Genomic DNA, 14,789 nt, shown 5'->3' on the forward strand with positions numbered 1-14,789 from the left:
TGATCCCAACAATCTCAAAATAACCTGAATATAATGTCATATATTGCCTAATATGTAACCTTAATTTTAGATTTTAAAATTTATTGTAAAGTACAGAACAAGAGAACAATATTATTTGTTCGTATTCACATGATTGTTCGTACCCCAGTTACACCAATTATATATTGTAACTGGAAAACATAAATCACACACATCACATCCACGTTGTTAATAAATAATGAAATAAATACATGCAATTTGTTGTTCGAACGCACATACATCTTCCTTAATAAAATCCTTCGGATTTTTTATTTTACTATTATTAAAGAAGTATGTGAACATTCAAATAATCACACACACACACACACACACACACACACACACACACACACACACACACACACACACACACACACACACACACACACACATCTCCTTCACTTTTATATAATCAAAAGAAAAAGTTTGAACGTTTCAATGAGACTCACACTTCCCGCTGTAAATGTATAGCAGGCAATAAAGAATGGCATGCTGGGAATGTCCTCCCGCCCTCCTGAAACTCGGACATGCTGACATCAGCCAGCAACGCCCTCGTTTCCTTCTGTCAGCGTGCTGCAATCAGCCTTTTGATTCAACCAGGAGTCTTGTTTTATTGCCATTAAAACAAGTGTGTATGTGTTTTAATCGCATGTGCACGGGTGTTGTTTGGACGTGTGCACGTGACAGTGTCTCCTGGTGTGATGGAGAGTTGAATAGGCATCTCTGGTGGCCTCTGACCCTCGAGCTCCCCTTACTGCTCGCATAGTTTGAGGTGTGACCCTCTGTTCCTCACGAGCAGAATGCAGACACGAGGAACGTGGAACACCGTCGCCGCTGTGGAACCGGCATGCTGTTCCACGGTCTGGAAATAATAAGACATGGGCATTGATTTTGGTCCTGAAGATATAGATTGAAAGTGAGCGCTCAGCTTCAATCCCTGATGTTAAAAACCTCAAACCAAGCAAGAAATCTAGACGTAGTTATGGATTCAGACCTCAACCTGAACAGCCACATCAAGACAATTACAAAGTCAGCCTACTATCACCTGAAGAATATATCAAGGGTTAGAGGACTTATGTCTCGACAGGATCTGGAGAAACTTGTCCATCTTCAGTAGACTGGACTACTGTAACGGTGCGTTCACAGGCCATTTATCTTCAGTAGACTGGACTACTGTAACGGTGCGTTCACAGGCCATTTATCTTCAGTAGACTGGACTACTGTAACGGTGCGTTCACAGGTCATTTATGTTCAGTAAACTGGACTACTGTAACGGTGCGTTCACAGGTCATTTATCTTCAGTAGACTGGACTACTGTAACGGTGCGTTCACAGGTCATTTATCTTCAGTAGACTGGACTACTGTAACGGTGTGTTCACAGGTCATTTATCTTCAGTAAACTGGACTACTGTAACGGTGCGTTCACAGGTCATTTATCTTCAGTAAACTGGACTACTGTAACGGTGCGTTCACAGGTCATTTATCTTCAGTAGACTGGACTATTGTAACGGTGCGTTCAGAGGTCATTTATCTTCAGTAGACTGGACTACTGTAATGGTGCGTTCACAGGCCTCTGTAAAAAGTCAATCAGAACGCTGCAGCTCGAGTTCTCACTGAGACCAGGAAAGTGGATCACATCACTCCAGTTCTGAGGTCTTTGCTGGTCGACCTTATGAACTGTCCAGTCTGGGACTGGTCTACCTTATGAAACTTCAGACCCCTCAGGTGGTCTGGTTCTGGTCTACTTTCTGTTCCAGGACTCAGAACTAAACATGGAGAAGCAGAAGATGAAACATTTAATTTACAAGTTAGTAAGTGAAACACAATTATGAGATACTATCAAAAAGTATCATAAAACTTTTTATAATTGCTGTTTTTTGTCCTTTACCATACAAACCAACCCTAATAAGTTAGGTTGCTTAGTTGGTTGTGGAGGAACAACAGCATGTTAAAATATGTTCATAAACTCAGTCAAATGTAATGATCGTCATGAGGAAAACCTCACAAACATCTCTCACGTGGTTTGAACGTGACTCAACAGCATGAACATGGTTTCCAGGCTGAAGGTCTTGTTTGTGTTCAGACTGCACGACGTTAACGCACAAAAGGATGAGACGATCAATCAAAATGACAAGATGGTAGCAAACTCAAAATGATGATCATCTAAAAACATGATCAGACTTCTGATTTACCATAATATTATATTGATGTGCATTCATTTCAGGCACTAATGTGTCTTTTTTTCTGAAATGGGCTTCCATCTAAACTGATGAAGCCTGAAGATCTTTTATGGTTTGAGGTCAAATATGACTTTTACACATTGAAGCTGAAGATTTACTTTGACCCCACAGCAAGGGGAAGGAAGTGAAGCAGAAACTTAAAGAGCCTGAACAGTATGTTCTAATGTGTGACATGTTCATACACACATGAGATATCCTTAGCCTGGACGACTTACAGCGCAGACGTTTGTACGACTGACAGATATACTGGGAGCATGTGCTGCTGGTGCTGCTGGTAAAAATAGAGACGGACACAGTGTTCCCATGTCTCATGTGTGCCACACACCATCACTGTGCAGCGTGTAACTCACTACAGGCTGTTTAGGCATACACTTTGTTGTTCTTACGATGCAGTGAAGACACCCGGCTGCGATACAGGATGTAGGTCTGGATGTAGGATGTAGGTCTCGTTGTCTTGTGTCTCTGCACTTCCTGCCCTGGTGATTGTCTAGCTTTTGGAGCTCGTTCGTTAGAGCTGCGCCTCGCCTAGAATCCAGACGAGAGCAGGAGGCCGCCGCGGGAGGCGTTGACAAAAAACTGTGATCAAGTCGAAGGCCCAATCCCAATCTCCACCCCAAACCCTCACGCCCTGAGCCCTCAGGGACTCACTGACGTCAGCTGCTAACTGGTTGAGTGTGAGAGTCTTCAGGGCTTGATGGTGTGAATATGAATGACAGCACTTTGCTGCGACATCACGTGACTCCATTAAAAACATTGTGTACAATTCTGTATTGATTTTATTCTTTTTAATCACTGGTTTGAACGTCTTCTTCACAAGATGAGAAGTCATTTTTAATTATTTATTCACTCATTTTTATAGCGTTTGCTTTCTTGATCGTCAATGAAATTGAGGCAGAAGAGATTCCATTACTTATCCATGAAGGTAGACATGGAGCGAGAAGGTGATATGTTTTATCTTATATAAATATTGAAAAAGAACCAGAATATACGTTCATGGTTCCAGTCAATTTAGCATTTATACTCATGGAGGGTTTTCAAATGTTAGGAAAATTATAAAACTATAAACAACGGAGAAATCAAAGAATTTCTTTTTACGTAATTTAAAAAAAAGTATTTTTCTTACTTAATAAAAAAGGATGGCACTGTGGGGTTTTCAGTGATCAGCAATTGCAATGATTGCTTCTTTTGAAATCTGTAAAGAATCGGCTTCGTTAATCTTCTGCTTGGTTGGTTCCAAAAATACTGCATTTTGTTGAGGAGGTTGTCTGTACAGTGTGACTGACTTCCAAAGTCATTTCAGACTCAAGAGGACGCGTGGAGGGAGGCTTATCTACGGCATTTTAATGGCCCAATTATAATCTGATATTTGCACGTCAGTGTGACTCTTTTCCTTTTTAACTAGGACGTTATGCCCACGCTGGGACCGCACGACATGGACAGACAGAAAACCAAACTACCCCTGTTACACAGTGCTCTCGCCTGTCTGTGGACTCGGTCTCACCAGGAGTCATATCAGGGTGTGGCAGACAGATTCAACATTTACAAATCTACACTTTCAACACATCTCCACCACTTCTGTTCCCTGGTTGCTATACATCCGTCCCATCGCGTCGTGAGGCCTAAAGGTCAAACACTTCACACATCCCAGTTACACTTTCAAACAGCCAGTCTGTGCTGTTGATGGATGCCACATTCCCATTGTTAAACGACATTGCAACAATCCCGTAGCCTGATATAACAAAACAATTGTATTCGGTCATGCTCACCGGATTCTGTGACAGTGAACGGCGCTTCTCTCACGTAGATGTTGGTAATGGACCTGTACTCGTATGGCGCTTTTCTAGTCTTCCGACCACCCAAAGCGCTTTAACACTACATGACATCATTCACTCATTCACACCCTGACGGGAGGAGCCACCATTCAAGGTGTCACATCAGTTTAGTCAACCATTCGTACACATTGATACTCCGTAGGCGCAGCTACGGGAGCAATTTAGAGTTAAGTGTCTTGCTCAAGGACACACCGACATGGGCTAGCGGTGCCGGGGATCAAACCACCGATCCTCTGATTAAAAGACGATCCTGCTCACCACCAGCCACAGTCGCCCGTAGTCGTGATGCCAGAGCATTTCGCCACACAGATGTTGCACGGCTACTGGAAGAGGATCCTCAGACCCTTGTCCCAGAGGGAATGCACGTGATTCAGTGTATCCTCTGTTGACACAACTGATGAAACCCTACAGGGATAATGGGCACCTGACCGCCAGGCAGAGGCGCTTTGACCTCAAGCTCACTGCAGCTCGTGTGGCCATTGAGCATGCTTTTGGGATCCTAAAAACCAAATTCAGGAGGATCAAATGTCTGCACATGAAAGAAGTGGCAGAGATCAGTGCAACTGTCACAGCATGCTGCATTCTTCACAACATTTGTTTGGATTCAGGTGACCAGCTTGATGAAGATGAGCAGGGTCTTCTTCAACTTAGACCAGACATTGATGATCCACTTCCACCGCAGCCCAACAACCAAGAGGCATCTCAGTACAGAGACACAACCTGTGCCTTATTTAAGGAAAGTATACACCTTCACACTACTTTTAGTTTAAACTTCTTTACACATTTTTGGAGCTGGTGTGTCACAGGGTGGTGGGAGGCGCTTCATGGTAACTGGGTCTGGAACCCAGGCAAAAATCAGCAAGGGATTGTTGAGTTGTGGTTCAGGTGAACCTTGTTTTGTCGAGTTTTAGTTTATTAAAGACATTTTTCAAATAGTTGCCAGTCGAGCCTCAGTTCCCCTGCTCACTGTCACCTGCATGGCACCTTTGTTGACTCTCATTATAATAGTTTTTTCCTCCATTGTTGCAGGTCAAACTGAGGCTCTGCAGGTGCTTTTATACCCAAACAATAATTCATTACACACACCTGCTTGAAATGGAGCAGATCTACTATGTGGGAACTGATTCTGATTGACTACAGATGGCGTAACAGTGGCTGCTGTTGTGTTGCTGATTTTCCAGATGATGACGTCCAAGAATATTTTTCTCATGTTGAGGTCACACAGATGGGATTTTCAAAAATAAAATACTTTTACTTTTCACAGTGGTCTAAACTTTGATATCTTTTTATTTAACTATGTTATTTTTGGAATTGCGGACACAATATTGGCCATAAAGTAGTTGTTGGATGTCATAATTTATTTAAACATTTATATACATATATGTGAAGATAGTTGTCATTTCTCTATAAAATATTTATTTACAGATGCTAATAAATAAATATCACCTTATACATTATTATTATTATTATTATTATTATTATTATTATTATTAACACCTACAAACTAATAGTCAACAATCCAGTGTTAAGTTTTACAACTACACATAAAATAAGTATTTTCTAGAACACGCGGTGTTTGCTGTCAGATCTAAGAGCCAATCAGCTCTCTGATGTGGCGACAGCCAGGCGTTTCCCATCATGCACTGGGCCAGTCAGGCGGTGGGGAGCTGCTGCAGCGCCTGTCTCTGAAATCGACGGCCGCCTCGCTCTCGTGAGAGTATCGTTGACCACATGTGCATGACGTTAGAGCAAGCCGGACACAAATCTAACCAGCATGCATTGCGAGTCGATCGCCGGTGATCGATTCTGCGCAGAACTGGCTCATCTGGAACGAGCCTATTGTCTATCTGCCTGGTTCCTGATTGTGTGTCCACGTGTGTCTCGTTACCTCCTCGTGGATTGAAACCCTGTTTGTCTCCTTGTCGGGTCGTACTGTCTATCCTGTGTGTCCGCGTCCCGGGGTTTTCTTCCGTTCCGTTAGAATCTGGCTTGTTTTTGGAAACCCTTTTCCCTTTTTTGTTGGAATGAAATATTCTTTGAACTGTTCTCCGGCGTTTTGGGTCCTACTTTCTCCATCCCTTGTCTGTTGGCTTTAAGACGAGGAGGTTACCTCTCAATGTAAACGCAGCAGAATCGGAGCTGCTCAGCAGGACGGTCCACATTCCACATCTCGCTCAGAAGGATCAACATCATATGAACACACACACATACACACACACACACACACACACAGAACTAAAAGACTGCCGGTTCAATGACTTTCCATTTCACAGTTCGAGAGGCGTTTGCAGACAGAAAAAGACTTCACATTTAGTATGAGAATATTTAGATGTATTTTATTGTTGTATGCATTATTATTCTACTAACAGGCTAAAATACAAATGAATATGCTACATGGAAATACATAACTATTTGGTCTGTCTGCTATCTTGCAGAACCTTTATAGTCAAACATTAACAATGACAAAAGTTAACACTATCAATTAAATGCTCCCAACAAACCCACAAAACAACAATATTATGCAAATGACTTCCTCTTAAAATGACACATCTGAACGTTATTGTTAGAAGTATATTAATAAATGATAAAGCAGGTTGTGGCAGTGTTTCCAGTGACACTGCCGCCTCCCTTTCAGCAATTCTTTGGCCCAAACTTTTGTTTTTCCAGTTGCAGAGGCAGATGGAGCAAGTCTGGGGATTTTACATCGCGTGTCTTGGCGTCATTGTCCACGTACCTGAAGGTGCTTCCAATCAGTGGATTGAGTCTTTTGCTCTGCCGGGTTTCACACGCGAGGATGTTTTAGATGTTTAGGATGTTTGTCTTTGTTGGCACTGTTGTCAACACAACTGGTGTCCATAGCACACAGTCAGACTCTGCGGGCCACACACAAGGACTCTGAGCTTGGGGTTTGGCAGGAGTTGCACCTGAAGTGCTTCAGATGAAGCGGGTTGCACAACCCCACACGGGCCCCGGCATCCTCACCTGACGGAGCACAGCTGATCGTCACACGGTCGTGTCGGGAGGCTTCCAAAGTGTCCACCTGCTGCGCGAACGCCGTGAGGCGATGAAGCCAGACACTCAATTTGTATAATTTAACAACTTAATGCTTCGTTCGCACAGTGTCGTCACAGAGGAAGAGAGCACAGTGCAGAGCCAGAGGAGAGGCGACTTGGTTTGGCTCCCTGTTTGTAGCCATCGTAGCATGAAAACTGAGCGGACTTAGCAAGCGAGCTATGTAGCCAGGTGCTAAATGATTCAGATTTTACAACTTATTTTCAACACCGTTGACCATATTTATATGCAGTCTACGCTCGTGTCACAGCACAGGAAGCCACAGCTGGATAATCTGCCAATCACAGCACAGAAGGCCGAGACTCGGCCACCCGGTAAAACTAAATAGAAATACTCTTCATATCGTTTAGTTCAAGTGTCACCATGACACAGGACTACAAAACTTTTATCTGCCATGTGTTTTAGTCCAGAGCGACACCAAAGAAAAGCTCCACAATGTATTGGTTCATGTACACGATGAGCAGTAGAGCGAGCTGTGAGCTGTCAACCTTCAGTCAGGCTCCTCTGTCCTCCCTTCAGACGAAAGACAACGAGAAACCTCATGTGACAAATACATAATCATTGCAATCAAATAATTCAATAATAATTAAATGATTACATGATTGGTTCTGTGGCTGAAACTATCTTTATTTGGAGATATTTTTTTCCAGATGAATTAATAACTGATCTCTAAATGCAGCATTGATAATAGTTCCAGTTATGCATTCATTAACACTGAAACAGAATTGCTATTGTAAACTTTAAATAAAAACGTTATGAATATGTATAAATCAAGGCAAGTTATTAATAGGAATATTGTATGTGGTCTAACAGTTGGTCATTTACATACAGAATATCTACATTTTGTAAAATTGTGAGAGAGAAAAATTACACTTGGTCCAAAGGAGAGATGACATGCTCTGACATTAGATAGATTTAAAATGCAAATCATTCATGAAAAGTCTAAACCAGACAGTCCAGATTATTAACAGGTGGTTTTAATTAACATTTCAACAAATGAATCAAGCATGTCTTTTATAAAAGTAAATATCAATAACAATGAGACCATATCTTTCAAAAAGAGATTAATTTTAAAAACACAAGAAGCCAAGAAGAAAAGCAGCAAATCAATAAGCTGTAAAACTCCTTGTTTGAGTTGTTTGCAACTATATAGTCACCGTTTCATTGGCACTGAAGCTGTCTGATGCAGACTGCAGCCTGCTGGTTTGTCGCGACCTGATGTTCAGGTCAGCTGGTTGGGTGGCGCTGGGGCCCGGGGGCGTGGCGCTGGGGCCCGGGGGCGTGGCGCTGGAGTCTGCGCTCTGTGCGGCAGCGGCCAGCATGGCCTGGAACAGCAGGACTTTCTGGAACAGCTCCGCCATGAAGGAGAAGTTGCACAGCTGCTGGCCCGTCGGGTCCAGGTCCTTCCTCTCCTTCAGAGTCCGCTCCGCTTCCTGATACATCTCCTCATTGAAGTGCTGTCCTCCGTTCGCCGCCACCATGTTGTCCACCTTCTTGATCAGCTTCACCACTTGAGCCTTTTTGAACCTCTTCTTGTTGTTGAAGACCAGGTACCGGTTTCCGCACCTGTTGATCACCTCTCGCAGTTTGGGGTGGCCGTTCCGCACGTACTCTTTGATGGTTTTGTCCTTCAGCTCGTCGCCCCGCGTGAACAGAACGATCATGTACTTGGACGACTCTGGTCCGAAGATCTTCTCCAGGGCTTGCACGCAGTTCTCTTCTTCTCTGGTGAACCTGCCGACCTGGATGACCAGCAGGAAGACGTGAGGGCCCGGGCTGGACACCTGGATGCATTTGGCGATCTCTTTCTTGATGCTCTCTGGACTTTTCGATGTATCCAAGATCCCGGGCGTGTCCACCACGTGGAGCTCTCTGCCGCGCGACGTCTGCTCAGCCCTGCAGGTCTCCGTCACCGACCGCGCACTGGCCGAAGAGTAGAAAGCCTGTCGACCCAGGATGGTGTTACCCACCGCACTCTTTCCCACTCCCGTTTTCCCAATCATCACGATCCTCAGCGGAGGCCCTGCGAACAGAAACACACCACACAGAGTACACACATCACACAACAGCTGCTGACTGCAATAGGAAAGGAGTTTGGAAGATGATGAAGCTTCACCTCGACGGAGCGAGGAGTTGGCACCCATCTCTCTCTCTCTCTCTCTCTCTCTCTCTCTCTCTCTCTCTCTCTCTCTCTCTCTCTCTCTCTCTCTCTCTCTCTCTCTCTCTCTCTCTCTCTCTCTCTCTCTCTCTCTCTCTCTCTCTCTCTCTCTCTCTCTCTCTCTCTCTCTCTGGACTGCTTATGAATGACTTTCAAACGATCTCTTTATTGTTTTAGTGGGCAGTTGCTTCCAGCACTCCGCCCACAGGGTGGGTCCTCTTATACCTGTGTGTTCCAGTCTGACACGCCAAAAGATCCGGAGCCTCCAGTGAAGCTGACTGATCGCCACTGAGCCGCTGACATGACTTCTAAAAAGGGATCGCCCCGTAAGTGATGCTCCAGTCTTCTGTTCAACTGTGTGTGTGTGTGTGTGTGTGTGTGTGTGTGTGTGTGTGTGTGTGTGTGTGTGTGTGTGTGTGTGTGTGTGAGGAGGGGGTGGGAGGGTTATGATTTATTCAAGCATTATCTGAAAATGTATTTTAGTTTTGCGTCTGGAACTGCTCATGTATATTCAAATTATGCGTATTTAAAGTATACATATTTAAATGAGGTGTATTTAAATTAGGTGTATTTGAATAGAGTTGCAGGGAACAGGTTTTGCAGTGGTGGAATGTAACAAAGTGCATTTACTCAAGTACTGTGGTAATACTACTGTACTAATACTACTGTACTAGTACTACTGTAATAATACTTCATTACATCTCAGAGGGAGAATCTCTACTTTTAACTTCATAAATAAATGTTACAATATAAGTTAAAGGCTACTTTGCAGATTCAGACTTGTATTACAAAATATAACTAATAAAGTATGATGTGGTAATAAGTATTTATGATCATTAAAGTAGTTTAGATGAGCTCCACCTTTACCAGCTGCAACATGGATGAAAGCAGTAATGCATCAATAATTATAATCCAATGATAAATGTATTATGTGAAGTGGATTATTCTTTATAATAAGTGAACTTTTACTTTTTGTAAGTACATTCTGATGTGCATACTTTTGTACTGTTAGGAGTAAAAGTAAAATACAATATGCAGATCTTTTTATGGTAACTATTTTTACACTGTGCTCCGGTAAATAATTCATATATAAATATGAATGCTGATGGTGAACGAGACGGCCCAGTTCAGAGTCATGGCGTCCTTCCCGCTCCGGCGGAGATACAGAACGTTCACGTTCAGCTCAGAACGAGCGCGTCCGTTCAGAGCTGCAGTTCTTCATCACACTGTGAAGGAGTTAGTCGAGAGGCGCGCCACAGGTGCTACTCTGTCGAGTAGTTTTTGTCATTTTTAATGTATTGTTGTGTTTGTCACTGTAGCAGCGTATCGTGAGAAGTCAGTCATCGCTCTGTTTGGGAAGAGAGCCCCGTTCAAGAGCGCCATTGGAAAGACCATCCTCAGAAGTGACCGTGCTTTTAACGAGGAGGCCAGCAGCGTGGTCGTGGAAACCAACCAAGCGTTCAAAATCATCAGCACCCCTGACTTCTTTGAAGAGAATTGTCTGCACCAGGACCAGATGATCATCGACTGCATGGCGCACTCTCAACCGGGCCCGAACCTCGTCATACTGGCCGTAGACTCAGACAACTCACGACAGGACACAGTCAAAGCTCAAATCATCAAACTCCAGGAAACCTTCGGAGAAAATATCACAGAACACTTGACCATCATGTTACAGGACCTCGAAAGCTTCCATTCGCTGAAGAAACACTTCGGCGAGCGGCTGGTCGTCGCCAGTGAAAACCTGGCCAGCGATTGTGAGACCTGGTGTTCAGCACCGTTGAAGTACGACTACAAGAACTACAGCAGGGAGGTCGTGATGAGGAGGAAGACTGCCCTGTACAACAGGAGGTAGCTGTGTGTGTGGGTGTGTGAGTGTGGGTGTCGGTGTGGGTGCGTGGGTGCGTGTATGTGAGGTCATGAGGACATCAGGTAAGGTCATGAGGACATCAGGTGAGGTCATGAGGACATCAGGTGAGGTCATGAGGACATCAGGTGAGGTCATGAGGACATCAGGTAAGGTCATGAGGACATCAGGTGAGGTCATGAGGACATCAGGTGAGGTCATGTGAGCATCAGGTGAGGTCATGAGGACATCAGGTGAGGTCATGTGAGCATCGGGTGAGGTCATGAGGACATCAGGTAAGGTCATGAGGACATCAGGTGAGGTCATGAGGGCATCAGGTGAGGTCATGAGGGCATCAGGTGAGGTCATGTGAGCATCAGGTGAGGTCATGAGGACATCAGGTGAGGTCATGAGGGCATCAGGTGAGGTCATGTGAGCATCAGGTGAGGTCATGAGGGCATCAGGTGAGGTCATGAGGACATCAGGTGAGGTCATGAGGGCATCAGGTGAGGTCATGAGGGCATCAGGTGAGGTCATGAGGGCATCAGGTGAGGTCATGAGGGCATCAGGTGAGGTCATGAGGACATCAGGTGAGGTCATAAATGCTGCTGGTTTGATTGGTGGAGCTGGATGAGGTCATACACAAGGAGCCTTCCTTACTTTAGGAACTCAACACTGTATCCTCAGAACCAGAACTATTTATTTGCCAGGTCTGTTTACACAGACAAGGATTTTTTCTTGGCGGAAGGTGCATAACATTAGACAGATGAGACAATCAACAACAACAACAACAACAACAACAACAACAACAACAACAACAACAACAGTGCAATAGATATCATTTCTAACATGGACAAACACAAAGCAGGTTGGGACATCTCTCTCTCTCTTTCATCTTGTCTCTTGTCTGTTTCAGATGTGATGACTATCCACAGCTTCACCCCTCGAGAGCTGGTAAATGTCTGCTTAAATGACTTTGTACTTAGTTAAAGTGGTTCTGACTCATTGTACCAAAGCCGATGGAAGCCTTGTGCAGCTAGTGTTGCATAGTTTCACACTCCTGCTGTTACTTGGCTTGTGGTTGGTTGGCGTACTCCAAAAGCACCTTGATTCCTACAGCCGTCTCTTCTTCCATGCCAGTGGAAATGAAAGTAGGATGAAACAGTAGTGAAAAACTGATAGAACTCATTTGTTGAATGAACCGAGAGGACACGCTGCATGTGCTCCTCTCCATATTCAGGTTGAACCTTGACCCTCGAACATTGTATTAAAGGTTCCCTGGTTCTGGAGCTGAGACCCCACATCCTGAACTGGAGCTATGTTTGTGAAAGTGAAGCAGGTTACAGAGCAACAGCTGGCTCGCCTTTCTCTCTAAAAAAAAAAAGCTCTTTCTTTATAAACAGCGGTATGTATTTTGCATCCTCACAGCTGCCAACTCCATGACTCCATCCAGCTCACGAGAGTCTTCTGCTGCACCGGCACCTGAGGATCACGTTGGTATGATGCAACACCACACATCAGAATATAACGAGATAGAAAGTGTGACAATTGTGACGTCCATCTGTGCTTTGTAGCATCCCTTATCAAAAGTAATTCAAGGAGTTATTTAAACATTATACAATGTGCCAGCATTGAGGTTTGGGATCTTTTGACGAAATGATTTTGTCACCGTGGACATTTTGCTCTTAACTGTATCTTCCAGGTAAAAGTGCATGTGATGTGTCAGACAACATATTTAACATTGTTCTGCTGGGACCGAGTGGGACTGGAAAGAGTGCGTCAGCAAACACCATCCTGACTCACGGGAACGCCAAGGTAGATCCAAAACACCTTTTCCGATCTGAGGCCAGCTCCGTGCCGATCACGACGCAGTGCGCGGTCGAAATAGTGGAGAAGCCATTCGGGACGGCGGTGAGAGTGGTCGACACTCCAGACTTCTTTCACGACCAGCTGAGAGCCACCCAGGCACAGGTGGATGAGTGCAAGAGGTACTGCCAGCCGGGGAGGTGCGTGGTGCTACTGGTGTTTCAGCTCGGCCGGTTCTCGGACAGCGAGGGAGAAATATTACAAAAGCTGGAGGAGGAGTTTGGCTGGAAGATCAGAGAGAGCACAATCCTCCTGCTGACGCACGGCGAGGACCTGACAGGAAGTCTGCAGGAGTACATACAAGCAAACAAAGGCCTCAGTAACCTGGCTGAACTTTGCGGCAATCATATTCACCTGTTCCAAAACAACTCAAAGAACTCTAAGCAAGTCAAACAGCTCATCAAGATAATATCAAAACATGAAGGAATTTCCAGAAAGTTTGACCAAAACCAAGTTAATTGCCCTGTGCTTTAACCTCGCTGTGTCTGCTGAGGAGCAGCACTGTCCCACGACAGGAAAGAATATAGATATATCGGCTTTTTTTATTCCATCATACTTCCTTCTGGTCTAAACCTGGTGCCCCCACAACCCACAATGCAACTCGGTCAGTTGTGCTATGCTAGTTGTAGCTATTGTTGCCCCAATAGAAATACCCTCAAGCAAAGACGAGAAGCTTTAAGTACATGTGTATTACATATGCAGTCTGACTTTACATTTGAGTATTTTGTATTACATGGATAATGATTGCGTAACTGGACCTGTACATGTTTAAATGTACATAGTGAATCTAGAAAAACCAATAAAGTTCATCTTGGCAATGCGTTTTGACCAAATCATTTGTATTATTTGTGTCACTCGCACTCGACGAGCTGCGGCTGTAATCAATGTAACGTGTCAAAAGCTAAATGAAACTTTTTTTTCTGGAATATATTTGCAGTCAAGGGATAAAAATCATGCCGAAATAACAAAGAAATCATGCAGATTTGTAAAAAGTTTGAATTCTTGTTTGGTCAAGTCCGTCTGCAGAACCACAAACAAACTACTTTTATGATGCTTGTTTACTAAAAAGTAATACAACAGGAGACGAGAACGAGCATTGAGCTGTTTGCTGTCTGACAAGTGCAAAAGAAAAGGAGGATTGTTGTTGGTTGTTAAAGTGCCAACACACGTCAGTGTGTTGTTCTGCCACTAATCTGGCAGCAGAAGTCAGTTAACGTTTTCATACTTTCTTCCTCCCTTTTAAGATAGACAGCTGGCATGGCCTCCACGCTCACTAGCTGTTGTGTTACTCATCACGGCGGCATCAACTTGCTGACTCACCAGAGCAACACTTGAGTAGCACCTATTGAATCATAAATCCATAGCTGAGTACGTCCTGCAGCGGGTGCACAGTGCCAACACAACTGGACCTGCTGGTACAAACAGCTCCAGGACGAGGAGGTTTCCCCTCGCTGCGCTGTGCCGTATAGATTCTTGTTTTGGTGTTATCTATGACACATATCGAGATTGTTCAAAGGGATCCATGCAGTAATAAAGTGAACAATAAAATACACTCGTCGCTCCACTCTTCTATGTTGTGTTTAGTTATTCAAAATGTGTGTTGAGAGCGCTCGAGGCCGTGACGCACAAGACAGTCACAAGTGAAGTCTGAGTGACAGAGAGACTACCTGATGCTTATGTGACGAGCAGGCTGGACTCGTGTTCTCCTCTGATCAATGCTTTAAGGTATGAATCAGCTTCAGCTTTAAAATAAATCA

At 44.2% G+C, this 14,789-nt stretch overlaps 1 protein-coding gene and 1 long non-coding RNA gene across 2 annotated transcripts; one reads left to right on the top strand and one right to left on the bottom strand.

The window, feature by feature from the left end:
• Positions 1 to 8,307: 8,307 nt before the first annotated feature.
• LOC137783874 (GTPase IMAP family member 7-like) lies at positions 8,308 to 9,339 on the bottom strand. Its single transcript, XM_068574217.1, has 2 exons — positions 9,279 to 9,339; positions 8,308 to 9,185 (listed from the first exon to the last, which is right to left on the bottom strand). Exons 1-2 carry the CDS (start codon positions 9,304 to 9,306, stop codon positions 8,308 to 8,310), a joined length of 906 nt encoding a protein of 301 aa, XP_068430318.1. The 5' UTR covers positions 9,307 to 9,339.
• A 2,698-nt stretch (positions 9,340 to 12,037) lies between these two features.
• On the top strand, positions 12,038 to 13,722 carry LOC137784208 (uncharacterized). Its single transcript, XR_011077380.1, has 3 exons — positions 12,038 to 12,120; positions 12,595 to 12,663; positions 12,869 to 13,722. It is a non-coding gene; the product is annotated as an uncharacterized lncRNA (long non-coding RNA).
• The last annotated feature ends 1,067 nt before the right edge of the window (positions 13,723 to 14,789 follow it).

Source organism: Clinocottus analis, unplaced genomic scaffold (genome assembly GCF_023055335.1).
Source record: "Clinocottus analis isolate CAN_PGR_092001 unplaced genomic scaffold, fCliAna1.0.p SCAF_13, whole genome shotgun sequence".
Taxonomy (NCBI): domain Eukaryota; kingdom Metazoa; phylum Chordata; class Actinopteri; order Perciformes; family Cottidae; genus Clinocottus; species Clinocottus analis.

Bases quoted from the DNA above. Each gene is read 5' to 3' on its own strand.
- LOC137783874 (XM_068574217.1), bottom strand. From the start codon at position 9,306: ATGGGTGCCAACTCCTCGCTCCGTCGAG. The intron at 9,186-9,278 runs GTGAAGCTTCAT...TTCTGTTCGCAG, and splicing joins CAACTCCTCGCTCCGTCGAG to GGCCTCCGCTGAGGATCGTG.